A 27,363-nucleotide genomic window follows, 5' to 3' on the forward strand; every position below is an offset into this window, starting at 1 on the left:
ATGTGGAGACCTCTTATATTTTTTGAATGTAACATTTTAAAAAAATAAAGAGAAAAAAAAATTTAGCTGAGATGCCTTCAATTAAATTATGCCAAGAAAAGTGCTTAGATTTGACTTCATCATTAAGGCCACTCAGTTTGAGTCCCCACCCCCTTAGTGGGCTATTGATATGGACCATCAGTCAAGGAGACAGAATAAGAAATACACAGAGGAATAGAGCGAGCTCCACAGACAAGGAAAGGAATGGACTTTGATCCAGTGCACCTGGGAAGTAAGAGGAGCCATTCACCTGATAGTCTATAGTTGACCTTGTGAAGAGAACAGAGCAGCAGAGCCTGGAAAGAAATAAGCCCTCCAGCCTACAGCTGAGATCAGAAGAAGCTGACCCACCGAACCTTAAGAGGAAAGAGGAAGGCTGAACCCATGCAGAAGTGCCTGCCATCTTGCTTCAACACATGGCAACAGACACTTGGTAAGGAAGTACCTCTTATGGTACCTTGAGTTGGACTCTGTAACAGTATGCTTTTATCCCAAAGAAATATCCTTCATAAAAGCAACAGATTTCTGGTATTTTACATCAGCACCCCTTTGGCTGGCTAATAGAGGTATCATGAAGGGAGGTGTGCCATCTGGGCAAGAAGGAGGATGTGGGTGTGGCCCAGAAAGTGGTGAAGGTCCTCCCAAGTCAGAGGAAAATTTAAGGAGAGCTTCCCTTCCCAAATTAGTAAAATCAGAATCTCTCAAATGAGGGAAATTAAGTTCTGACAGGTAGATGGGGGTATTCTGGGTCAGAGGGAGAGGTAGATAAGCTCCGAGTCCGAACCCAAGGTTAAAGGGTTGGCTAAATTCAGTCACTTAGCAGAAGAGCCCAGGCATTTTAGAGGCAAGGATTCCTCCCTATGGAGGGAGGGATCGAGTTTTTCCTGTGCCAATTCCCAGGACATGCATTCAGCCTCTCCTGAAGGTAGCATGCACTGGGATTCTACTCTCTGACCCTTCCTCTGTTGGAAGTAGGGTATCATTTAGGGTTTGAAAACACTAAATCTATCTATTACTGGAGCTGATGGGTCAAGTGAGATCGTCACTAATATGGGCTCTTCCTGTGTCCCTGGGCTCTGGAAATGGCAGCTCAGGAACATGATAAAGTGGGGTTCTCCTGTGGGGCCTTCCAAGGCTCCTTCCAAGGACCCTGGCAATGCCAGGGGTCTTTCAGCCTTGAGAAGCCTGAGAGGTATGTGGCGCTCCAGACAGTGGCTGTATCTTGAGATCTAGTGTTACGGTCCAGACAGGTGTGTGGTGTGAAACCTGATCCAGCTTACTTCAAATTATACTGTCATGATGTTTTCTCGTGACATTGTGGCTATTACCCTGTCAAGGCAGTAAGAAACGGAGCTGCATTAAATGTGTGTGTTTTCAGTAGTGGGGTGTATCTTTCAGGGGCCAACTACAGAGTTAAGAATGATGGGAGAGAAAGCAGGAAGAGGTAAGAACTAAGGGCTGGTGAATGGTTCACAAAGGTAGAAATCAGGCCATGTTTAAAGGTGGTGAACTCTTTCTTTTTTGAGAGTCTTTTCCCCAGATGCCTGGAATTTGGACATGGTAGACCACCTTTAGCAGATCACATTTCCAACTTTCAACTTATTTGCTCAGAAAATTTTCATATAGAAATAAATTTCATATAGATATGAATATGAAATTCTGGGCAAGAGACAGCTTAGGACTGTGTTTTGACTGTCAAATAATATACCTGTATCTTACAATCCCCTGTTGGTAACGTCTGTGAAGATAAATATGAAGATACTTTAATAAACAAAATGAGGGCACAGCCTCTCGTGCCTCGGGGCTCTCTTGGGAGGGCAGCTGCAAGTATTCAGATCACACCGATGGTTCCAGAAATGAAGGGAAGGAGTTCTTGGAATGAAAGGCAAATGCTGTGATGAAGGCCATGTGTTTATTCCATCTGAAAAGCATAAGCCATTTCCGAGCCTTAAGATCTCAAACCAGAGCCTAGGTTTAGAATTTGGGGTAAATTAATGTTACTGCTGTAATTTGCTTGATTTTCTGATCCCCTGTGAAAGTCATTCATTCTTCCCAAAGTACAGTGGGCTTGGGAAGCAGACTTGGCCCAGTGGATAGGGCATCCGCCTACCACATGGGAGGTCTGTGGTTCAAACCCTGGGCCTCCTTGACCTGTGTGGAGCTGGCCCACGCGCAGCGCTGATGCGCACAAGGAGTGCCGTGCCATGCAGGGGTGCCCGTGCGTAGGGGAGCCCTACGCACAAGGAGTGTGCCCCTTAAGGAGAGCTGCCCAGTGCAAAAGAAAGTTCAGCCTGTTCAAGTATAGCGCCACACACATGGAATGCTGACGCAGCAAGATAACGCAACAAAAAGAAACAGATTCCTGTGCCGCTGACAACAACAGAAGAGGACAAAAGAAGAACATGCAGCAAATGGACACAGAGAACAGACAACTGGGGCGGGGAAGGGGAGAGAAACAAATTAAAAAAACAACAACAAAAAACAAAGTACAGTGGGCAGCAGGTTAGAAGCATTGAGGGGCTGGCAAAGGGCAGTCGAATCCATCATGCTGAGAACTCCTGACTGACAGCGAGGAAGGAGTCAGATTCCAGCCCCTCGACCGGTTTCACGGGACCCTTGAATGGAAGCCAGTTATATTTCTTCATAGCCTGGTTGTAGGGATAACTCTTTATCACAAAACGGTACAATAATGTGTCCTCATTTTGATGACACTTTTGCAAATAGCCCTATTCCAAATGGTGAAAACAAGCAAAAGGTTTATGCTTACAGGTGTAGAAAGCATTCTATGTGGCCTAACGTATGTGTGGCTTAATCTGACTGCCGCCGAAAGTATATTAAATGACTGACATTAGTGTGTTGGAGACTGGGTCCTTTTGCTACAAATTATCATCTATTTTATTTCTAGTACAGATTACAGCATCATGGTACTCAGTGGGAACTCATGCACTTTTTGCTGAGAGGGTGATCCGATCTTTTTGGTTGTTGGGGATTCCGAATGTGAGTGGGCCCATGTGTGTAAGAGCCCACCCTTACAGGGCCAAACAGACATTTCAGGGAAGTCTAAACTGGTTTTAAAGAACCTGGAGAAAATGCCCTAAAGAGAAAAACTGGGAGAATAGAGTTTGTGCTGCTCGTGGGAAAAGGAAAGCAAAGGGTGACAGGAGAACTGCAAATAAAGGAAAATCATTCCTCAACACGGTCCGTGGGGACTGGAATTTGGATTGAGGCAGTTCACCTTGAGCCCTAGTGAGGGATCAGGTTACTGAAAATTCTGAGGGGTGTGACACCAGTCTGTTTCATCATGAGGCAGTTCCACCAGATGGCCCTTGAAGACTAAGGGCCAGCAGTCTCAGGAGATCTTCCAGAGCTGGAGGAAGGACAATGGATGGTGGCTGAGAGCGAGGTCAGAGAGCCGAAGTCAAGCCAACCCGGGAGCTCTGTGCAGAGCACTGTGTACAACCCCGACTTCCCAATGGCACTGGCTTTTATTTCCAGAAATGATGGAGGTGGTGGAGAAAGATTTGTCCCAGATGTACTTCTGAGGACAATCTGGATGAAGCAGGAAGTGGGCACCTCCTTCCTCTCACCACTACATTGTGGCATCTGAAACATAAACTCTGTCTACGAGTTCCTTCTGCAGGTGCCCCAGTTGGCTGTTCCATCCTCTCCTCATCCTCAGTGGCCTAATCTCTGGTCTCCAGGTCACTTCTCCATACTCCTCTAGAAAAGGACTCTCATCCCTGACTCCCATGCTCTTCCACCACTCCACCTCCTGCTGCCCTGAATGATAATGCCCACCCGAATGACCCACAGTCCCTCTACTTGTTCCTCTCCAGTTTAGCTACCTCCATGACCCTATCCTGGATGCCTAGAAGTTGTCCACCTCTGAAATAAGAAACACTGAAAGTCTCCTTCTGAGCATCATCCCCTGTCATTTCACCTCTCTCACTGCCCTTTTTTCCAGAAACCTGCTTCCAGCCTAAAAGCTCTGTCCTCATCCCCCTTTGGACCAGGATTTAGGTCTACTGACCATGCACAGATCTTCCACCCTGATTTGAAGCCTCTGAAACATCCACCTCTCCCTTTTGAACACTCATCTTCATTGTCATCAGGGGGCTTTACATTCTACTACAGCAGAATCTGCCCCTTCTCTCCACCCTCACCGCCATGTCTTTCTCTGCTCTCTAGCTCTGACCTTTCTTTATCCTTGACTCCCATTCCAGTGCTCTTTTATGTTCCAGTCACGGGGCCCGCCCACTGCTCCCCAAACAGGCCATGACTTTCCGTGCCACCAACTCCTCTGATTCCTCCTAAGCAGATTTAGGTGCCCCTTGCTCTGTGCATTTTTATTTATTTATACCTCTCCTCTAATATTTGTGTCCCTGCCTTGTGTCTTCTACTACTAGAAGATGTGATCTTTAAGGAGAAGCACCATTTTCACTGAGCTCTATAAGCTTATCAGCAGTCGATGACTTGACATGCAGTCAATCTCATGTATAGACTGAAATTTCCCAGGATTGTGCAGTCCATCTGACCCATCTCCTGGGCTTGTATCAGGGCAGTCACCAAGACCTGTCTCACGCATACCCATCTTCCTACCTCTGCACTCCTGCCCCCTGCCAGTTGCTTCCCGCAACGCCTGTTGCTGGGTGGTCTTTCCTATTCTGCCGTACCTGAGCCTGGACCATGGTGAGGGGGTGCAGTGGTCAGCAGGAACTGAGGAAGGACACAGATCAGTGAATGAACTGGTAGAAGTTCTGTGGCCTAGCTCAGTGGCACCAGGTGTGAGAGCCGAAAGGAAAGTTCTTTTTTTTTCCTGCCCAAAGCACAGAATCCTGAGTGCAGCCACGAGGCCTCAGGGGAAGGAATGAGAAGTGTTAAGGTCACCTCTGCTTTGTGTCTGTCCAGGAAGGGACCCCACAGATGCTGTGTGTGCGTGCGTGTGGGTGTTGCAAGCCACCGGGCATGTCAAGACAGCTAATAACATGTCTCCACAGCCGAGCGAGAGGAAGCTCCACTAATCCAATTTGTAATTTATCTTTTGGTGCGATCCCAATGTTTTTCCTTTGTTTCTGACTTGATTCATTTATCTGCAGGCTCAGGGAGTTCACCTTGGCGAAGTCTTGCATGAACAGAAGCATTTAACTGATAGATTATCTCCTAGCCGTGCACTCACGCGTGCGTGTGTTTGTGAGTGGGTATGCAGACGTGTCCTGCCCGCAATCCCTACGTGAGGGGAACCAGGATTGGCTGCTGCAGGCCTCTGCTTTGTGAGGGTGGCAAGCAGAGAGCCAGTGGAGGGGGGTGGGGTTGTTTAGGGGAATTCCAGGTGCTGCCACATCACAGTGCACAGATCTCCGTTCCCTTCATGCTGGGAGAGGACAGAGATGGGCATCTTTGGTTGGAGAAGAGGTGAAGTAGGAGATGTGTGTCCTTTCCACACTTCAATCAAACCTCCTTTGCAGAGTCATCCAGTTCTTGGGTTAAAGAAAATATAGGAAGCATTGTTCAATGATTCCCACCTGGTGTGCATCTGAGCTACCAGGAGTACTTATGAAAAATGTAGATTTCCGGAGTCCTTTTCAATCCTTCTAATTTGCGATCTTCTGGAGAGGGGTACTGGCACCTTTTATTCTTAACATTTGCGGCACATGATCTGGGTAACTGAGTTGCCCAAGCCCATGTGGCCAGTGGTACCTGAGCCTTTTCTCAGTCCAGGGCATTTTTCCCTTACAGCCTAGGTGTCCCTGGGGCTTAAAGTATTGGGAAACAAGGCTCATATTGGATGTAAGATAGTGCCTTGAGTGGATCTCTTATCCAGCAGGCCACTAAACCACCTAATTAAATTAGTTCCCTGCAAGGGGGGACTTGAATTCTCAGAAGTGGGCACAGACAGCTGGAGTGGGCCTGTTCACTCTGGGCTGATCTGGCACCTGCTGACCCTGTGTTTGGCACTAGGAAGGATTGCAAAGTTCTCTGTAGCTACTTTCACTCACTCTCTCTAGGGGCCAGTCCTGTCCTCTTGCTCTTGGCAATTTAGAAAAACAGGCTGGGAATTTTTCCTGTCTTGAGTTATCTTTTCCTTCCTCCCTCCCTCCCTCCCTTTCTCCCTCCCTTCCTCTCTCCCTCCTATATCCATATAGAAATATAGTTTACATACCATACAACTCACTCATTTAAAGTGTATAAGTCAGTGGTTTTCGGTTTGATCCCAAACCACAGAATCATGTAACCATCACCACACTGAATTTCAGAACATTTTGAGAGTTCTATAACAGAAACATGGTTTGCAAATATTTTCTTCCATTTTGTGGGTTGTTTTTTCACTTTCTTTTTTTTTTTTTTTAAAGATTTATTTATTTCTCTCCCCTTCTCACCCCCCACACCCCGCCCCAGTTGTCTGTTCTCTGTGTGCTTCTGTTGTCAGTGGCACGGGAATCTATGTTTCTTTTTGTTGTGTCATCTTGTGTGTCGTCAGCTCTCCATGTGTGCAGCACCATTCCTGGGCAGGCTGAACTTTATTTCGCGCTGGGCAGCTCTTCTTACGGGGCGCACTCCTCGCACGTGGGGCACCCCTATGCGGGGACACCCCTGAGTGGCAGGGCACTCCTTGTGTGCATCAGCACTGTGCATGGGCCAGCTCCACACAGGTCAAGGAGGCCCGAGGTTTGAACCGCGGACCTCCCATGTGGTAGACGGACTCCCTAACCACCAGGTCAAGTCCGCTTCCCTTCACTTTCTTGATGTGTCCTTTGATGCACAAAAGTTTTTAATTTTGATGCGGTCCAATTTATCTATTTTTTTCTTTCATTGTTTGTGCTTTTATTGTCATATCTAAGAAACCATTGCTTAATCCAAGAGCTCTGAGATTTACATCTATGTTTTTTTCCAAGAATTGCATAGTATTAGCTTTTGCATTTAGGACTTTAATGCATTTTGAGTTAATTTTTCATATGGTGTGAGGTAGGACTCAATGTCATTCTTTTCCATGTGAATCTCCCCTATCACCATTTTTTGAAAAGAATATTCTTTCTTCCTTTGAATTATTTTGGCACCCTTGCGGAAAACCAATTGCAAACCAATTGACCATAGACATCAGGGTTTATTTCTGGACTCTCGATTTATTCCATTGATCTGTATGTCTCTCCTTATGCTGATACCACACTGTCTTGATTATTGTAACTTTGTTGTAAGCTTTGAAATTGGGGTAACTCCACTTTCCAGGGCCACCTTTCAGCATACTGAACAATGGCTGGGATGTGGCCTGAGTGAAAGGGCTTGACTAGAGGACCCTAGGACATGTAAGAGGAGGTAGTACAGGACTGTGGGTAGCACAAAGGATTGGGAATCAGGTGGCCTAATTTTTAACCCTTGCCCTGCCATAGTCCTGTGGGACATTATGTAAGTCACTAGATGCTTGTGGATCTCATTCCTTGTTCTGTAAAATGTAGGGTCTGGGCTAGATGATTGGTAAAAGACTTTTCAATTCTAACATTCTGGAAGCATAGGAGGCTTAGTTTATAGGCAAAGTCCACTATGGACCCCTTGATTTTGTAGCAAAACATTCATTAGACTTTCATTCACTTGGAACTTAGGTATGGGGCAAGAAATGGAGAAAATGATTCTGGATTATCTTTTAATACCAGATAGCAAGGAAGCTGTCAAAGACTCCCAAGTCATATCTAAAGGAATGTACTATTGATGCATGCAGCAATGTGCATTTTGCTAAGTGAATGAAGCCTGCCTCAAAAGGCCATATCCCACGATTCTCCTTTATGTGACTTTCTGGAGAAGACAAATCTACATGGTCAGAAAATAGAGCAGTAGTTGCCAGGAACAGAGGGCAGGAGAGAGGAGATTAACCACAAAGAGGCCTGAAGGAGCTCTTCAGCATGATGGAATTATCCTCTGTCTTGATTTTCCGTGATAGTTACCTGATAAGCAGTTTATCAAAATTACTAGCTCCCTACATGAGCGAATTTTAGTATGTTAATTATACCTCAACAAACAAACAAAAATTGTACCACACACACAATGCTGGAGAAGAAAATCTCTAGGGTACCTCTTGGTGCTAATATCCACTGGTTCTCTACTTTGGGTATGATATTGGTGGACAGCAGCAGAAAAAGCTATCCAGGGCCTTGTCTCATTTTCTAAACCTTCCCTCCTTGATCCTGCCGTCCCCTCTCCAACTTAAGACAGGCTTTCTGTGATATAGTGGGAGGAAGGGGAAAACTAGGCTTCATTGCCTGGTTGCCCTTTTTGGGAATGAGCCTGCTTTCCCTGTGGAGGTGAGTCAGGGATGCTTCACCTCTCGGAGGGAAGGAGGCCTTGCCTGGCCCACTCTCTGCAGTCCCAACTCTTAGTCACTGCCTGAAATGGAATATTCCTGAACAAGAGCTCAGAATCCAGACCCAAAGGAAGCAGCCACAGAGACCTGTCTGACAAACGGGACTCTAGATGGAGCATGGAGACCCCTTCTACTTCCATTTTTCCATCCAAGGTCTAAAGGACCTAGCTTCTGCTCTGTGATTTATGGAAGCCTAATGCAGGATTATTGATTGAAGTCATCCAAGTGACACACAGTGAGGGCACCAGGCCTTAGCCAGGAAGATAAGAGGAAGGGGCTTGTAGCAGCCAGAGAGAGGCTGCTGTCCGCACAGGCAGAACCAAGTCCATGGCTAGTGGGAAGGCTGGCACACAGGGGCAGGGTGGCAGGGGGAACCTATTGCACAATAGCTGATAGTGGCACGCAGTTAGTGAGCGCTTACTATATGCCCGGCCCAGGCTAAGCCCTTCCTATTCATTCATGACAAGTTTATGATATCAAAGTTCTTATCCCTGTTTTAAAAATAAGGAAGCTAATGCTCAAGAGAGATGGACATGCCCAAAATTTCACAGCTGCTAAGTGTCAGAGTGGGGATTCGAACCTCCACTCACCCTGTGTCTCCCCACATCCTTCCCTACCACTCACGTCATTGGCTGAGAGTGTGTGGCAAGGCCTCTGCACTCAGGGGCTGATTTTCTCTTTTGTCGTCTAAAATAAGCCAGACCTGGCCAGGCCAGGTCTAAGGCTCTCAGGGGACCCAGTCCATGCTTTGTGAGAGCAGGATGATCCCAGAGAACTCTGTTCCAGAGGGTGCTCATGCCGAGCTCCACCCCCATCCCAGGCTCCAATACCACAAGCCAAACCCTGCAACCCCTCCACGGCCAGGGAGAGCTGCCTCTTGATGTGCACAGCTTGGGACAGATTCTGCAGCTCCGCTGTGGGACCTGAAGAGCTGGATGCAGGAAAGGGAGCCCCATCAAAGGGAGCCAGGATTTTATATGGGTGTCTCTGCTCACAGTGGGTGGCCTGAGGGAAAGCTTGCCAGCAAAGCCGGGGGACCCCAGGAGGGCATGGCGCTGCTCAGAGAGCCCACTTGGATGCTTCTCCAATTGGAGGTGGCCACATCCCAGGGAAGGTCCTAGGATCAGAGACATCTGTCAGAGGCCCCAGTGATCCCTCAGAGGCTGGGACCACAGAGTGATAGGAAGTTGGCACCAGGGGAATGGGCAGCTCATGTCCTTTATGCCGGGAGTCACTGAGAGGGTATGAGGGGAGAGGAAGCAGCCAGGATGGACCTCATGCTTGGGTAGACTCAAGTCTTGCTGCTATAACAACTAGCCCCCAATCCGAATCCCCACCTCCACCCTGGACCTGAAAGCAGGTCTCTGTTCTCGGTGGTCCGGAGGATCATGTGTATATGGGGCAACAGTTTGGCAAGCGGATTCTGGACATGAACCAACCTGGAGATGGTCTGGCTGGACTGGAGGAGCTCCAGGCTCCCAGAGGCTGGTGGCCATCGTCGAACACAGGAAGGCATGGCTCTTGTGGGTGAGTCAGGCCCTGACTGTGGGCCTGACACATCAGGAACTGTGATGGGTGCGAGGTAAGAAATCCTGCTTGAGGAGATGGGCCAGGGCTGGAGCCAAGGAGGTGCCCACCAATAGGACAAGAGCAGAACTCATCTCTGGAGACTATTGCCATGCTTCTGAGACCATTTCTACCTTCAGGAGCAACATTTCTGCCACCGAAGCGAGCTGCTTTGTAGTTAACCGACGGACGGCAGTACCGTTTTCCCTTGTTCTCTTCCTGTCCTCATCAGCTTGACTCTCAGGCTCTGAGAGGCCTGCTGCTTTGGCGTTACTGGGAGATGAGACTGTCTGTAGCTCAGGAAACAAGACTCTCCATGAGCAGCTCTGTCTGTGTGCAGCCGACTTTCATCTGGGGACTTCATTCAAGAGGGCAGAGAGTGGTGCCCGGCTGCTGCGGGTGCTCATCAGGTCACTGAGTTTTGCTCCTGTGCACAAAGAATGGGCCATCGAGACCAGCCAGCCAAGAAGACACTGGCAGGGGCTTCAGCCTTCCAGTGACATCCTCTCCCCAAGCCTACCAGGCTGAGCCTGACACCCCAGTGATCTCTGGCCTTTCCTAGCTGGTTAGTATACTGCTTGGGAGTAAGGGGTAACCAGATGTGTGTATGTGTGTGCGTGGGTGTGTGCAACAGGGGGAGGGGGAATGGAGTAGAGGGGTAGATTTTTCCCTAGAGGTAAGTCCCACCCAACAAGCCCCCAGACCAAGGAGCCACACAGTTAGCTGGATGTGGTGGGTTTAAGTCATTTATTTGTTTATTTGTACTGTACCAGGCTATCTGGTTCTGGGGTCCAATCCCCCAATTCCAGAAAAACAAACTACTGAGAACCACATGCACTATGCAGAGGCCATTGTGACACCGGTGATCGCGGGGAGGGAGCCCTCGGGGGGAGCAGGGCCTCCTCTCCCCAGTCGGCTGACAGCCCTCGCCGGCGCTGGGGAGAGGGTGAAGGCCTGGTCACTAGAACCCTGTGCCTTTACGGCTCTGGGCCCCTTATTGCTACATTTGCTACTTTGCTACGTTGTGGCCCCCGAGTCTTGCCCAGGGGATGCCTTATCACTGGGTGCTGCTAATGAATCGGCTGCTGGCGTCTGCTGTTGCCATGGTTACACCAGCACAGACCTTTCTTCAGAGGGTGCTGTTGTGAGTGGTTAGTGATTCATTTGGCCCCTCTTTGGCTGTGCTGTGCCGTGGTGCTTGCTCCATGCTCAACAGGACCAGCCTCTTTTGGAGGCTGGTGGTGCATTCTCTTTCCCCATAGCCGAGGGCTTCCCAGCTTCTAGATCCTCCTGGAACACTCCCTCCAATAAATTCTGCAGGACCCAAAGACAATAATCCTAAAACCTCTCCATCTTCTGGAGAAGATCTCCTGGTGGTGGCATTCAAAGGCCATGCTCTGGAACAGGAGAGGAGGGGTATATTCTAGGAAAAACATAAACCTCCACAAGCAGCAAGCAGGCTGGATGGGTGGCAGGCTACTGCTCAGTGTCCTGTTGGTGAGGTAGTTTGAACACAGAAGGAATCCTGCCAGGGGAAAAGCCTCCTCAAGCATGTACCCCACGTGTCTGAGCAGCAGCTCAGAGTGGCAAGGGGAACACAGGCCCATCCAACTGCTCTAGTGGCTTGGCCCTGCTTTGTTCCTGAGGTGCAACCCCACCTTCCTGGTAGAACAAAGCTGGTACATCACTTTCTGGAAAGACAGGAGCTGTTTCCCCAGCCCAGAGAGTTCTTGCTGCTTGGGTCAGGCCATCTGGCTGCTGCTGGGCATTTTATATGTGCCAACTTGGAATGTAGAGGTGTCCAATGACTGATTGACCTGATGGGTGAGTGGTCATTTACTGGGCTGCCCTGATGCTTTGGCCTTGAGGCTGCCAAAATGATATTTGCCCAGGATAGAGTTCTGGGCCCAGAGACCACTCCTATTTGGGGGAGCTAAGTCTGCTTCTAGGGGACAGGACAGGGCAGAGGAATCTGCTTTGCTACAGAGCTGTCCTCTAAAGTCTAATCTGGTCTGAATTTTTGGTTGTGTAAACCCAGCCAATGGGGGGACTGGCCAATACGAGATTTTCCAAGTGCACTTGCATTACAAGGTCTGCATAGTAGACCATCTTTGGACTGGCTAACTTGAGCGGAGCATCCCTATCCCACCCTCAATCATGGTTGGCTTGCTTCTATTGGGGAGCATGTGGTGGTGGCCATGGGACTGAGTATGCCTGGATGGAGCACAGGGGTGATGGGGGTATTGCTCTATGTTTGACTCCACCTGAAGCTTCTTTACCTTGATTGAGCCTACTGACCCTGCCTTCCCTTCTGAATTTCCCCAGTGATATTTGGAAGTTTTCAGCCTGCTCCATCTCTTCCAGAACCACTGGGGACCATCAGGTGCGGCCAAGTCTCAGGCCAGCAGAGCTCAGAAACAGTAGGAAGCATTTGGAGGTAGGGTGGGACAGGCAACTTTGTCCTGTCTACAGCCTGACTTAGAAAGTTCCCTGTGGCCCATGGGAAGGGCCCAGATAATGGAGGGCACAGAGGGGCCTGCTGCTTAAGAACACCCATGTCCAGATACCTTGTGCCTTGGCGTCAGCACAGCCTGGGTACCTCTGGCAGGGAAGAGCTTCTCTTGGGCAATGTTGGGTACAGATGACTTGGGCTGCAGCTTTATTCTGAAATGTTGGGGAGGTCAAGGGGATAAAAAGAGGTGGCATGAGGAGAGGGGCAGTCAAAGGGGACCCCCTTATTTGGGGTAGAGTTTCATTTCATTCATGTATTCATCAAGTGTCTACAAAGTGCCAGGCTCTGTGCTATGGTCTTGTGGAACCAGGGTGTGGTAGTGTCCCATAAGAATCTGGGTTCATGATGCCATCTTTTGAGATAATCTGAAACTCAACATATGTCATTTTCCTAATTTCCACTGCAACTCACAGAAATAGGAACAAATGCCAATAGGGGAAACGGGCATGGCGGTGAAGAACCCACGAGGGTAAAACCATAGTCAAAACTCCTAACACCCAAGGAGACTCCTCTGTAGGGACTGGAAGCCTGGTGCCCATGGGGACAAGACCACGTGGAATCAGCCACACAGCAAGATACAGAGATGGGGGTTGGAAAGAGGGGCCATGGGAGAGCACCCAAGGGACAAGGACTGCAAACAAGTTTACGAGCCTTTGGTCACCAGCTGGTGAATTTGCCTATGTGAATAAAGAAATACCAGTGATCACCTTTTTTGCTTCTATGTTTTCTGTTTATACATTCCCAAGGGAGCTTTTTCACCTATGGTTAAAAATAGATCAAAGAAGGATAGTCATAGCAGGTGGGGAATGAGTGTCTGAATTCAAAAACATGTTACTTAATACATCTCTGTCCGAGGGCTGGTGGGAGTCACAGTCATAACAATGATAATAATGATAGTAATAGCTACCATTTGCTAAGCACCTACTAAATGTCAAGCACCTGACTAGGTGCTTTACATGTATTACCTCACAGCCAAGTTGGCAAGTAGTCGTTTTGACACACACATGAAGGGAATACAAGTAGATTTTTGCAGGTTTCTGCAGGTGTTGCTTTCTTTTGGTTTTCCCCCTGGGCGGTAGGCATGGCTGAGTGGGCTGCCTTTGCCGATAGACAATTTTACTCAGGCCTTCCGGTCAAGACTGGAGCAAGAACCACGTGGTCCTGCCCGGGCTCTCCAAACATACTCTGCCCCAGCTTCTGCCACAACTGGGCCCTGATAGAGCGAGGGTGCGGCCCTCCCCTTCGGGGTACCCTAATGTGGGGGATGCCAGCCTGCAATCCAGCCGCCTCCCGGTGGGGGGAAACCCTCCCAGCTTCCACCCCGGCTCCCGGAGGGGAGAATCCCAATGGCCCCTGAGTCCACGGTCATGTTTATTTCAAGTAAAATGCGAGGGAACAAACCAAGGGGCAAAGGGAGGCAAAAACAGCAAAAATTATGAAATAACTTTTAAAAAGATGGTCATCAAAACCTTGGTGGTAGTTAAACAAGCTCTTGCACCTGCACTGGGGCTTCCTCTGATGACGGACCTTTGAGACATTTGAGGGGACCAGGGGTAGCCACCGTGCCTTGGGGGGGAGGGGACCTCTTTTAAAGTCGGCCTCAAAGAGGGTCGAAAGAACTTGAGGTGAAGCAATCAGTGAGGTTGCTTCAGTGCTGGACAGGTGATTTGAGCATTTTATGCACAAGCCGTGTCTGGCATCGGGGTGGCCACAGTGCCTTGGGGGAGGCAGGCGGCAGGCGGGACCGTCTTGGTGTCGCGTGTACGACTGTGGGTGTCCCAGAGGGGGCGGGGAGGCGATGCATAATACTGGATGTGCTTGGGGCCAGCTCTTCCCTCTTGAGTTTGCCAGAAGCAGGAGTGATGGTAATAAGAATATAAGAGCGAGGAATAGTCACAACGGGAGCCCCACGAGGTGTTCTCTCCTGAACGAGTTTGCAACAAGGGCTTCATAGAGAACGCGGTGTCGAAGCAAAACTGTACAAGGAAGAGAGGGTTGTAAACAGGAGCCTCCACCGGGCGGACCCCCGGCTCTGCAGATTTGTCCTTTCTGGTCTCCCTGCTCACCCGCCAGGTCTCCCCGCCTTGGCCCTCCAGCTGGCTCACTCCTTCTCTTTCACAGTGACCAGGTCTCCCGGCGAGGAGACTCTCTCGGCGGAGGTGGAGCGCCGCCGCCTGCCGGCGGGGTCGGCGGGGCCGGCGGGCCCGGCTCCCGGCGCTGCGGAAGGCACGGTCAGGAGGACTGCATCAGGCCGGTGAGGCGCTTGCCCGCCAGCGACTTTCCCTGCAGAGACACAGCCACAGGGAGGCACGCACAGTGCACGCACACACAGACGGACAGAGACAGAGAGCCAGACAGGCGAGTTACTCCTTGCAGAAGCCACGGAGGCCGAAGGGCCTTAGCTAACCCACCCAGCTCACCACCTGGATGTTTGCGCTCTAAGTGGGGGCAGGTGGGCGAAACCAGGGCTCAGGTGTTCCTGGTATTATTTTTTGGGGGGGATGGGGATTTTACTTACCTGGAAGTCAGGCATTTAAACCCTCAGAGTACCTCTTAATGTCTGTGGCCTGCCCCTGAACTTGATCTTAGTCAAGTGGCGAATGACTTGGGAGGGGAGAGTAGGTAGGTTGCCCAACAGGATGAGGACTAAGGACAGGGGTGACTAGAAGCTAAAGAATTCTTTTGTCTTGTAAATGCAAAGACCTGTGAATCCTGAGGCAAATGGAGTACACTCATTCTATCTCTGTGTTCTGGGGTCCCTGTCTTTGTAACCAGAAGCCAAGACTGATGACTCCGCACCAAATTTAATGACTCAATCTATGTAGCGTTTCTTCTCGAAAATAAAAAAATTAATAACTAAACTGGACCATGAGGTTTGATCCTGGATAGCCCAACTGGGGAGGGGGTGGTTGAGGAGCTCCTCATCTGGGGAGGGAGGCCTCGGGGTTGGCTATCAAACGGAGGCAGGAGAAGGACAAGGAGGCACAGTTGCTCTGTGGATTTTCCTTGACACAGCCTGTATGCGTTCCCCTGCTCACCTGAGTTAGGGGTCTAAAGGAGGGGATGGCGGGACCCAAGCAGACTGATCGCTGTGTCGGAGAAAACGCTCAAAACCTATTCTGTTATTGGCAGCAGGTCAGCGACACCATCGCCATCTGTGAAGGGCAATGTATGACCGCTAGTCAGCCTGGGCTGTGGTGCTGGCTGGAGTGAGATTGCAAGGGCCAGCAATTCCTCATGTTCATTTCTAAGTGGCCTGCGAGGGCTGCTCTTGTTCACTGGGCTCGGCTGCATGGAAGCTGGATGTAATTAAAAAAATTGATCAGGTTTGTGAAGCCTGGTAGAGTACTCAATAAACCTGCTGACTGATGAATTGATGGGTAATGGGTGTATCTAAGAAGCAAACAACATGGGCTGTGAGTTGACTGGACGCAGGATGATAGGTTCTCCCCACGTGGAGGCATGTGACCAGCTTGATTTTGAGATTTAGGATGGCATGGATGGAAGCTTGTCCAGATTCAGGATTGCCCTCAGGTACTTTCAGGGAGGCTGTATCTACCTCCCCTTATTCATTTTTCCTTCCCTTTCTTTTATTCCCCGTGTTCATTAGAGAGACAAAACTTTTCATTTTTCCTTCCCTATCTTAAAACACACACATATGCGCACACACAAAATCTCCCCATCAGCAATCTTCAAATACACTAACTTTAGCCTGCAGCAGGATTCATTTCTACGAAGCTAAGGATTTTTAAAACCAGGTATTTTTTTTAATCCTGAAGGGTTACAGTGTCAGTCTTTGAAAATCACTATAAACAGGATGGTGATTCCTTTGTCTAGAGTCCGTTAGGTACAACGATAGCTCTTAGAAGGCAGAGGCTGACCTTCAAGAACTTCCCTCCAGCCCTGGCTTCTACGGCTCCTAATCTAGCCATTACTCTCCTTGACTGCCCTTTCTTACAGGGAGCATGAGACGTGTGTCATCCAGTTGGTTCCCAGGGCATGTGCCTGCCCTGTGCAGTCCTGAAGGCTGGAAGCATTGGTGTGTGTGTGTGTGTGTGTGTGTGTGTGTGTGTGTGTGTGTCTCCTCTCTGGGGGAATGTGGGGCCCATGCATGCCGGGGCCTCCTGGCCGGAGAGCTCCTATGAGCTCCCCCCACCTCCCTTACCCGTGTCCATTCCAGCTCACATTAAAGGCACAAAGGAATTTTGCTTTCCCCTTGGGTGCTGGGTGTTGTGGTAACCCAGTACCAAATAGTGGCTCCTCCCAGTCCTCCTCCACCGGGCTACAAATTACACATTGTGTACCCAAATATATATGTACTGGGTTTTCATATCCCAATCACAGCATTGGGAGCTCTGATTTAGCTGGCAGATGTGAAAAGAAGAATCACTAAAGCTTCTACATAACAGTCCATGTCCGTGCGTACTTTAAAAACCTGAAGACAATGGAGCGTAAGGTGGACCAGGTGACCCAAACTCTCATGACAGCTTCCTTCTCATTAGCGAGGTCATCTTGGGTAGGGAGGGGGCTGTGGGGGAAGGGAGGTTGGAGGTTCTATATCTGGAGGTTGGTGTGTCTATTTGTTCTGGGTGCTTTAGGCCCTGAGGGCCCCCATCCCCTGCGCCTCCCAGTTCTACAGAACAGGCTTGGCTGGGCTTGGAGGTGGCAATTAATCTCCTCCTGCCTAAGTCCTGGAGCTCAGCCTCACAGCTCTGACTCAAAGGACTTGTGGCCAGCCCTCAGCTGGCAATGCCTTCCCCCTTCCCCCCATCTGCGTCCACTTCCAGAGACTTGAGGGAAGGATGGGGCAGCTGCCCAGCCTCAGACCATCCCTGGGATTGTGCCCAACCTCGCTGCAATCCAGGTGGAGCTCCCTGCTATTTCTTTTCTCCCTCTCCCTACTCTGATGCTCCAGCATTTACCAAATGCCAGGTCTCTGCTAAAGATGGAGGTCACAGGGGTTCGGGTCCACTCGGGCAGCAGCTCAGCCCAGCTGCAGTCTGCCCCGCTACGTGGTGACCTCCTGGGTGAGCAGGTTCAGGTTTGAACTGGAAGGCGGTTAATCATGCAGGACGCAGGCATGTCTAGATGCCTGGCCCGGGGCTTTAGGGAAGAAATCCAGCGATCACGCTTGCTCAGCAGCTGCCTCCCTTCTGAAGAGCTGAGGCTCCTGTAGTTTTCAGGGATCAAAGTGAAATCTGACAGCAGAAGCTACCAGTGTTCAGAGATGAGCTACCCCCACATAGAGGCTGCTTTGGGCTTGTGGGGAGCTCCCCAGGTACTTGTGCAGTAGCCCAGGGAAAGGAGAGCTCCCACCCTGCACCAGGCTCTTCCCTCCTCCCTTCACTCGCAGCCTCTCCTCTAGTTTGGATGATTCTGAAGGAACCACTTAGAAATGGGAGTGGTAATTCTGCCTCTGCAGGGCGCTTGCATAGTTCCGAGGAAGCAGCGTGTTGGGGGTGTGAATGTGTGATGTTCCTTAGGGCTGGTCAGTTGGGAACATATCATGGTGCCAGGAAACTGCAGCCGGCTCAGCCCCAGGCCTTGGCGTAGCTGAGCAAAGCAGCTGAGGGGGGTCAAAAATGCTATTAGCAGGCAGCCTTTGTCCAAGTGAAGAAATATAGTGATTAAGCACTGAGCTACATAAGGTGCATTCCAGAGACACCAAAGCTTTGCATACAGAGTGTTCTTTTCACCTTCTAGACATTTGGCAGAGTGTAATCCAATAGAATTCGGGATCCTTCAATTTCATGGACCACGGGTCTCAGTGCTGGGTTCACAGAAACACCCACACATTCAATTCCCACCCTCTACCCTGACTAATCATTTCAGCTCTGTGGCCATCTTGATGGCTAGAAGCCTGGAAGAAGGTGGTCATGGAATTCTTTGTTGCTAAAAGGAAACGCACAAAAGGAACAGCTCCCTTTTGTGCAATGTTTTTAAGAAAAATCAACATGCTGCTGGACATGCTGTAGCTCTGTGCATTGCACTTCCAGATATGAATCAACAAGGCATGCATGGTCCAGGTTGCCAAGAGCTTTCCCCACTTACCTGGGAGACTGATGCTAAATGCACTGGCTGGGAGAAGGGCTGGGGCTCAGAGAGTAGCCCTGGGGGTGGGGGTGGGGGGTGGGGTGGTGTTAGATGGCATTCCAGGGTAGCTGAGCCAAGCACTAGGGGCTCAGGAAAGGCTCTTTTCAATACTAAAAAGGTAAAGACATTTGAGCTGCTGATGGGATTCTCATGCTGACTTGTTCAGATGACCCAAGATCAAAGTTATCTTAAGTTCACTAAGCCAAAATCCAGGCCACTACGATGGGGGAAAGGGGGTGAGGTTGATCAGAAAAGGCATGAGGGAACTTTCTAGCATGATGGGGTGTAGTTTACATAGGTGTAAACATTTGGCAAATCATTGAACTCTACCTCTAAGATCTGTGCATTAAGTCATATGTAATCAGAACTTAAAATCTTAAAAAGAGATTAGAAGAAAACCCCAGCTCTCCCATTGCTGCCTTAGAATTTCCTACTTCTTCCTCTTTTTAAGTCGTTCAACTTTGCCTGTTGGATAAATTTAATGTTTCCCCCTTCCAGGATAGGAGAAACCCAGGTTCCTCTGCTAGGGGAACTGGAACCTTCCATAGAACTAATTTGGAACACTCTTTCTAGCTTCCATTGATCCAAACTGATCCTCGTGTTGTGACACACAGGCATTTTTCATACCTGCTAATGAAAAATGCTGTTGTGCGAAATCGGGCTCACCAAGTGACCTCAGCAGCCAGCAAGTGGGAGGCCTGAGAGATGAGCTGTCCTCTCAAGGTAACTAAAGGTCAGCTATGAGCTGCATGAGGCTCCAGCTCTTTGAGGACACACGCGGGAGGAATCACAGACCTGGGGCCTCGCTGAGGAGTGGAAGAGCTGGCGGAAAGGGCCTTGGCTTTAGGTTATCAGCAGGGAGACGAGGCACGGCCCTGCCTGACCTCACGGGAGGATGCAGACTGATCGTGGAAGATGGGGCCCTTGTGTGCCTTCTCCACTGTGGCATCTTCCTTCCTGGGTCTTTAAAATTAATGAGAGATCACCATTTGCTTGGGGTAGTTTGGGGTCTGTGAGACACTCTGGCGGGGTTGGTAGAAAAATCCTCACCTCATGTAGATTAGATTCAAAACACCTCAGTTCTTCACCTCTTCTCACCCTCTATTCAACTTTGTGAAGAAGATGGGGCAGATGACATGGAGAAACCAGGTTATGGGACTAGATGATGTACTGCTAATCCACAGCAGAGCTGGGCCAGGAGCCCAAAGGAGGCAGAGAGAAATTCAAAGTGAGGTGGGGTGGGGGGCCCGTGGCAAGATCCTGTCCTGGGGCTGGAGTTACTCCCGGGGCCTTGCCAAGGTTTCCGATTTCTCTCAGGAGCTGAAGGGCAATTTATCTGCTTTAAAAATATTCTCTTTATTCAGTTTTTAAAATAAGATATATCAAAAACAAAAAACAACACCCACATTAAAAACAAAATCAAGAGATTGGTGAAAATCGAAAAAAAAAAAGCAAGTTCACTGGCTGAAGAATGAATATACACTTATGTATGTTTAAACTTGAACTTGTTAAAAAATAAGGAATGTGGTCAAAATAAAAGTGAATTCTTTTGGAACTGCAGGCCATCTTACATACAGAGGTATAACAACCATCTTCCCAGGTAAGCGATGGGTATATGGGATATACCCAGCAGTCACATCTGAAAGCTATTCCCACAAAATGTCACCTGGGCCATTAGCAGACTCTAGCCTGTATTGGCAACGACCTATGCTTTGTGTATTTATTTTTAAATTTAAAAACGGTGCTGCCAGCTCTTATGCCTGGCTTGATTGTAAAAGGACTGATCTATCTGCTCGTCTCCCAGGACCTTTCTCTTTGCATTTCTTATTCCTGCCCAAGAGGATGGCATCAATATCTCATGTCCCTGCCTTCTCAAGCGCCTTCCTCTTCAAATCATCCAGGTCTCTGTGGGGGGTGGGGATGGAGATGGGTTGGCTGCTGAGGACAGTTACTAAGGGACACCCATTTATTGAACCTCGAGCAGCTGTGGTGTGTCATGCAGGACACCAGGCATTTTATAGACACTTTCTCTAGTAGCCACAACATCCTTGCCACTTGGGTGTTACTTTAGCCCCCACTTCAGAGAAGAGGAAACAGGCTTCCATAGAGCCTAAGTAACTCGTCTCTTAGAGTGAATGGCTAAGTCAGTGGCAGGGCAGAGGAGGCCGCCCATCCTGGGAACTCTGAGGGCTAAGGACCCCTCCATGCCCACCACCCTAGGCGGCCTCTCTGGGCAGCCCAGGGTGATTTTCTCAGCCTCGGCGAGCAAGAAGCAGAGATCTTGGACATGTGAGACAGCTTCTCGGCTTCTGCTGAGGTGCGTTCCCTGTGGCACTTGGCACTCCTGAGAGAGGGGAGGTGGCTGGTGAAATGAGCCTCTGGCTTCTGCGCGGAGCTGGGGGGGCGCAGGTGGGGGGTGGGAAGGGCGCTGCAGCTGGAATGGAAGGGGGTGGCTTCTGGATGGGCCAGGTGAAGCCTCCACGTCTGCGTGGGTCCCTTTGGTGGTGCCGAAGCCTCTGGGAGCTCCCACAGAGGAATGGTCCCAGGGAGGAGAGAGGCGGGCGTGGGGCTGGCAGAGCTGCTTCGCTCTCATTAGGACCAACCTCACTTAGAACTATTCGAGGGCAAGTGCCTCATTTGGGGTATCTCACCCGGGCTGCTGAACCCCTCCCTGGGTGGCGTTCCTAGCACCGCTGACTCCTGCTCTGTCACTTAAAGGGGCTCTTTGCACAGGCCACCTCCTGCCTGTCGTGTTGGTGGCTGGGTGGGAGACTTCCTCCACGGCTCCCCTGCTGTGCTGGGGCAAATCTGGAACCCAGCAGGGTGGTGGAGAGTGACCAGGATTCGGGGATCGTGCCCTCCATGGGTGGCCGACGGCGCAGGCCCTGGCTCCCCGGCCTCCTTTCCGAGTTGCACGTTTCCGTTTTCCCTGCTGCTCTTCATCCCTGCACAGGGGACATGCCCCCTTTTCGTTACTGGGATCTCTTCTCTCTCCCTCTTTTTATCCTGACTGAACAAAGCTGCTGCTCTCTCCACGCTCAGTTTGCAGGAAATTCTTGGTGGACTCAGGAGTGGAGCGGAGGGGAGGCATTCTGCTGGCAAAGCCCGGGCAGTAGCGTGCATTCCTGTGCTCCGGACAATACCTGCCTCTTCCACTTTTCCTTCTCTTCCAAATATACTTTGGCCTCTAAGTTTTGGGTCACTCCAAATTAGGCAAAGGCCAAAAGACTACAGGAAATAGATAGAAACCTGGCTATGTTGTTATTGGCAACCACTTGATGTTACTTTTTTTTCCAATGAGGAAGGACCATGATGAGTGGGAAGAGTGCGTCTTAAGCTTAGTACTGAGATAGTGTGAACAATGCAATAGGTGGGAGCCTCTTGCCCTGACAGTATGTGCTTCTTCCGAGGACCTGCTGGGACTCTAACTCCACCCTCTTCAGAGTGCTTATTATCTCCTGCAAACATGATCCTCCCAAATATGTATCTTGATTGGGGTCTTTGGTTAAGCCAGCTGCCCACACAGAGCCTATAAAGCACAGGAAGTCAACTTGCGGAACCGCTTTGCAAAAGCGTAACACTCAGTGAATAAGATGACATCCCTTACATCCTGTCCATTTGGAGGCATATGCATAAGAGGGTTACCTGCTACCAGGAATGCAGTTCATTAGGCCTTTATCAGACTTGCATTCCTAACCTAAATAAGTGTGTAGCAGGGGACAGGTTAGGCAGCATTTTCAGAAATCTGGACAGAAAGTTAGGTCAATGGAATTCCTAGCCATGGAGCACCTTCTTACTTCCCTACAGCCTCTCCTCAAATGTCCTAAGGTGCTTTTGTTTCCTGTGGGACAGAGGATGGGTGGTTTTCCAGCCTCTCCTGCCTTGGTGGTCTATTACACAGGATTGTAAGATTTCCAAGTTTCCTGCAGGACTGGGCCCTGGGTCTACACTGAAAAGGTTATAGAAGCTGTAGCTGGGAGACGAAGCCTGCAGATGCTGCTGTTGGATTTGAAAGCGTCTTCAAAGGTCATGGGCATTTCTATCCTATTCTGCTTGGGAATGGAGAAGAGAGTTATGGGGTCAGTAGCTAAGGACATTATTTGTACATTGGTTCTGGGACATGAGGTCCATTTCAACATTTTTACAGGACCCCTCAGCTCTTTTCTTTCTTAGGAAGGAAAAAGTATGGGTACAAAAAATGGGCAGGAAAAATGAAGACAGCAACAAATGCGTGCCACTGACTGACCATGGAACCAGGGCATGAGAGCAGGAGTGCTAGGTGGGTAGGAGGCCACGGACAAACAGGTCATCTCTCCTGGATTTTGGAGCACTTCTGTGCAAAAGGATCCCAAAGAAGGTTAGAGCGTGTGCAGACGCCGGGGTCACTCACCCACTGCTGGAAGGAAGCCACCTCGGGGGTGAAATGCAGCGGCCATTCTGACTCTGCGCCAGCAGCACTAGGCAATTGTGTTTTGGGGAAGGGAAGTGAAGAAGAACTTATCCAGCTGAAACCGTGAAGACCTGTGGCTTTAGAGGAGCCCCTGCCCAGACACGCACACAGAGGCAGCGGACATGCGATCCGTGCACAGAGGCACATGCAGGTCTGCGGCGAGTGGCCACATGCCTCCCGTACGCCACACACGGCGGGTTCATGCCAGGCAGGCAGTCCATGCACCTGTGCACATGCGTCCACGTCCACGTGCAGGTTTACCCTGCAGGCACTTACATAAGCAGCTCATGCAAAGCGCACCAGCGACCACGTGCCTGGCTGTGGAATTTTACATCAGGCTCCTAAAATGCCAATCTTCGACCAACACCGCAAATTGAAAGCATTTACCTTAAAATACACGTATAAAAATGGAACTATCCCCAGGGAAAAAAAAGGCCATTCCTGTCCATAGAAATGGCCTCCCTGCTTGTATTTCTGTCAATATCACGAGCAGTAGGAGCGTGCACCCCAGGGGTCTGGCTTATGGAAGGATTTCAAAGCACCCCCTGCCACTTGCTTCTGACTCCTCCAACAACCCCACCTTGTAATAAGTAGTTAAAAAATAGAAGCCTCTGTTTATCTGGTAGGCGGAGCAACTGGACTTGGTGAGGCTGTATTGCTCAGGGTGGCTCCAGGCGAGGAGACGGCTGAGAGCTGAGTGTTTCTGGGAATGAGGCTCCGGCCCAGCAGAAGGCTACATTTGGATGATTGGATTTCACGCTCTTATGGTGGGTGGAACCGCTCTGTGGCTGGAAGCAGGAGGCATCTTAGGGTCCTGCATCTCAGTAGGGGGGGCAAATGCCAGATTGTGACAACGTACATGATGTGTTATGGGTGGCTCCCCCCAACTCCCAGCAGCATGCGGGCTGACCAGCCCACAGCTCCCTGGCAAGTGCGTAGGGGCCCCAAGAAATCAACCGCAGAGCAGAAGCTGGCCTTCTGTGCACCCACAGTCTCTCCATTCTCAGGGAAAGCAGAGAAACTGGCTCTTGGAAGGTCCCTTAAAAATAAGCCAATAGTAACAGCTACCATTTTTTGAGTTGTTACCGTGAGCTGGCTACTGTGATTAAATAAATGTGCTTTGTGCCCATTGTCATGTAAGAGATACCACTTACCTGTGCTCAACTGCAAAATAAAGAAAATTATACTTGCAGAATATGGTTGGAAATTAAATAAGGTAGTAAGTGAGGAGCTAAGACAGGACTGTGGAGAGCATCATAACAAAAATCCTACTACAAAGTGCTACACTTGAGTGCATATGCTGCCAACACTGCTAAGCACTTTACATATTTTTTCCCATTTAATCTCTTACTCTTACCTCCTTTTCATGGATGAGGAAACTGAGGCTTAGAGGAGCTGCCCAAGTCACAGAGCTAGTTAGTGGCAGAACTGGATTGGACCCAAAATGCATGTCAGGCGAGGCCCAAGATGACAGGGAGGCCCACAGAATGACACAGTGGGGTCTTAAGAAATGGTATCTATTGTTCTTATTTTGCCCTACCCAGTGCAGGAGGCACTGCTACACCCAGTGGGCGAGTGAGCAAACTGCCAAGGGTCTTAGACCAATATCAAGTGGAGAGATAGGGACTCAGAGGGGGGCTGCCTGTCTCTCACCCAGCCCATTTCCCTATACTTGGATGGACATTCAAGAGATGTTTTCTGGGAGCAAAGCTAGTGGGTCATCTTCAGTAGTGGGTGGGAATGTATTTGAGGGAAATGTCACCACCAGGTTTTTGGCAACACTTAGCTCTGGGTGATTGGTGCTCCTTACCCTTCTGCGATGGAGACCGTGAGTTAGCTGGCTATTGACAGGGTAAAGAATAGTCTGGATGGCTAAGGCTAATCAGCCACCAGGGGCCGGTCAGGATCTTCTCATGAACACCACACTCCTGCTGTCTGCTGTGTGTAACACCAACTCCAGGTGGGGTGGTGTGACTGTACTCCCTGGGGAGTAAGGAAATGAGGGACTCCTGACACCAGAGCCCGAGTGAGGCTCTGAAGGACAGGCCAGGGGGCTCTGGTGGGCATCACCCCACCCACACTCCATCCTGTAGATCCTTCTTATTACGTCTTATAGACCCAGAAACTCATCTAGTTGGAGGACTATCAAATGATGGGATCTGAAGCTGTGTCAATACCAAGGAAATCTCCACCAAGTATATGGCCAAGGGATCGTGATCACAGTGGACGCCTTTGTATATTTAGAATTATGGATGTCCTGGAACCTTCCAGTATCATCAACCAATCAGGATACTCCCAGATTCCAAGGTTAGATTCAGTTCTATATTAGAAGACTCATCCCAGTTCCCAACCTAGTCTGGTATGATGTAAAGGCCAGGATGTCTGTCCTTGCTTAACAGCCTATCCCATTTACCAGGGGGGCTAAATGCACCATGCTCCGGATGCCAACAGAGAGGCCAGGGCATACTTCTCCAGATCTGAGAAGAAGTATGGGTTCTCCCTGATCCCCATGGCTCATCCTCCTCACCTCTTCTCTGCAGGTACCAATAGTGCCTGACAGAGTTTCAAGGAACATATGAAAGAACATAGTAGCAGTCAATTCTGACTGAGCTTTCTTTAGCTTTTAAAAAATCTTATTAAAACTTTGCTGACCTGACCAGGATCTCCATGTTTAATGAGAGGCCTCAAAGACTTTGGAAGCAAAAGATGAGAAGAGGAAAAGAGCCATGAGTTGTAATCACCATAATTAAACATTCCATGATGAGTTGAAAGCAGCCCTGGCAAAGCCTGAGAGGGGAGGGAGTGTCATGAGCTATCTGGTTCTCAGGACAGTTGGGAAGAAAGTGGCATGATGTGGCTTGGAGTCCCTGAGGCAAGGCTCAGGAGAAGAGGACTTAGGGAGGGTAGGGCCCCCACCCTGAGGCCTCTGGGGGCATATTCTGCCTCTGGCCAGTCTAAGACATTCTAGGGTGCAGCTTGCCCACCTGAAATCTGCAGCAGGTACTGGGTGAAAGGCACATGACTTTATTGTCTTTTCTGCTTGCGATGGAAGGTCCTTTCTGGGTGGAAACTATGACAGGCTAAACTTTCTCTGATCCTGAGCTTTTGTTTGTGTTCAGCCCACCTGCACCATAGCTGCCAGCCTCTCTGTGCCAATGGGTACCAGTGTCTTCCACTCTCTGACCTCCTTTTAGGCATTTGGGCACAGAACCCTGTTGCCTAGAACTCAGCTGGTGTAGCAGCAATTTTTTTTTTTTAAGGCAAGGATGACATGTGAAGGGCAGTAATTCCACTTCATGACAGTTTCCCTTGCTTTGACTGTGCCATCACCTGGCTTTTCTCCCTCAAGGCAGAGACCAATCTTTTTGGATTCCTCTCCTCCAATCCCCAAACTTCCTTATATGATCTACTCTTCTTTACCATGTCTTATTCATAAATCATAGAATGAAACACAGAGGATTCATTTGACAAATATTTAAGGCAGCACAGGATTCCAGTTGGGAAAGATCATGGAATCGAGTGCAGAAATCTGCTTTATAATACCCTTGGCCATTTAGCCTCTAAATGTTTCCAGGGAGCTCCTCACTTCTTGCAGTGGCACATTCCATTGTTGGGGAGGTACCACTGTTAGAAAGTTCTTCAGTAGAGTGACCCTTCCCACCTCTTCTACCCATTTGTCCTAACTTTGCCCTCTTTAGTGATACGGAAGTGTCCACTCCTTCTGGAAGACAAACATAAATGTATCTTGCAAAGGCTATCAAGTCTCCTTGGGGACTAGACATCTTTAGTTTAGTCTCATTGATGTGGTTTCCAGAATCCCTTTGTCATCTTCATTATTCTCTTCTGAATTTTCTCTAGTTTGTTAAAGATCCTGGTAAAATGTGGGGCTTAGAACCAACAATCAATACACTCTAGATCCACAAAGAAAGCAGTGGGACACTTCTCTCTTCTCTGCTCCACTTTTGTAATCATGACCTAAAGTTGCTTTTTTTGTAAACAATTGCCTCTTGCTTTTGCTTATTAAACTTGCAATGAATTATAATCCTATATATGTTTTAAAACTCAAATTGCGGTGAAGGCTGAGAATGCCATCCTGTAGTAGCGAAACTGAATTTTTTAATGTGAATTTTATCTGTTGATTTTGACCCATCATCCCAGTCTGAGGAGATAATTTTCAAATCCCACTATCTACCAAATGAACAATATCTTCCAGTGTGGATCTTTCAATATGACTGGCATGTTTGTATCTTCAAGTCATCAAAAAGGATGTTGGACAGGACAACAGCTATGGTTGGCCACAGCCAGTTGCTATAAATCTTTGAGCTCACATTCTAACTAGCTGCTTGGACATTG

The 27,363-nt window shown here is 49.3% G+C and overlaps 1 protein-coding gene across 5 annotated transcripts in view; it reads right to left on the bottom strand.

Moving 5' to 3' along the window:
- Positions 1-10,685: 10,685 nt before the first annotated feature.
- The window catches only part of RGS6 (regulator of G protein signaling 6), a 620,371-nt gene continuing 603,693 nt past the window's right edge, over positions 10,686-27,363 (bottom strand). For 3 of the 5 annotated variants that reach the window (XM_058293121.2, XM_004452000.5, XM_012522723.4), the window contains one exon: positions 10,686-14,750. In XM_058293121.2, coding sequence (XP_058149104.1) covers positions 14,700-14,750 — 51 coding nt within the window. In that variant the 3' untranslated portion in view covers positions 10,686-14,699. Of the gene's footprint in view, positions 14,751-22,950; positions 23,018-27,363 lie in introns of all 5 variants that reach the window. The other 2 variants (XM_058293120.2, XM_058293119.2) reach the window with 2 other exon arrangements.

This window comes from Dasypus novemcinctus, chromosome 3 (genome assembly GCF_030445035.2).
Source record: "Dasypus novemcinctus isolate mDasNov1 chromosome 3, mDasNov1.1.hap2, whole genome shotgun sequence".
NCBI lineage: Eukaryota > Metazoa > Chordata > Mammalia > Cingulata > Dasypodidae > Dasypus > Dasypus novemcinctus.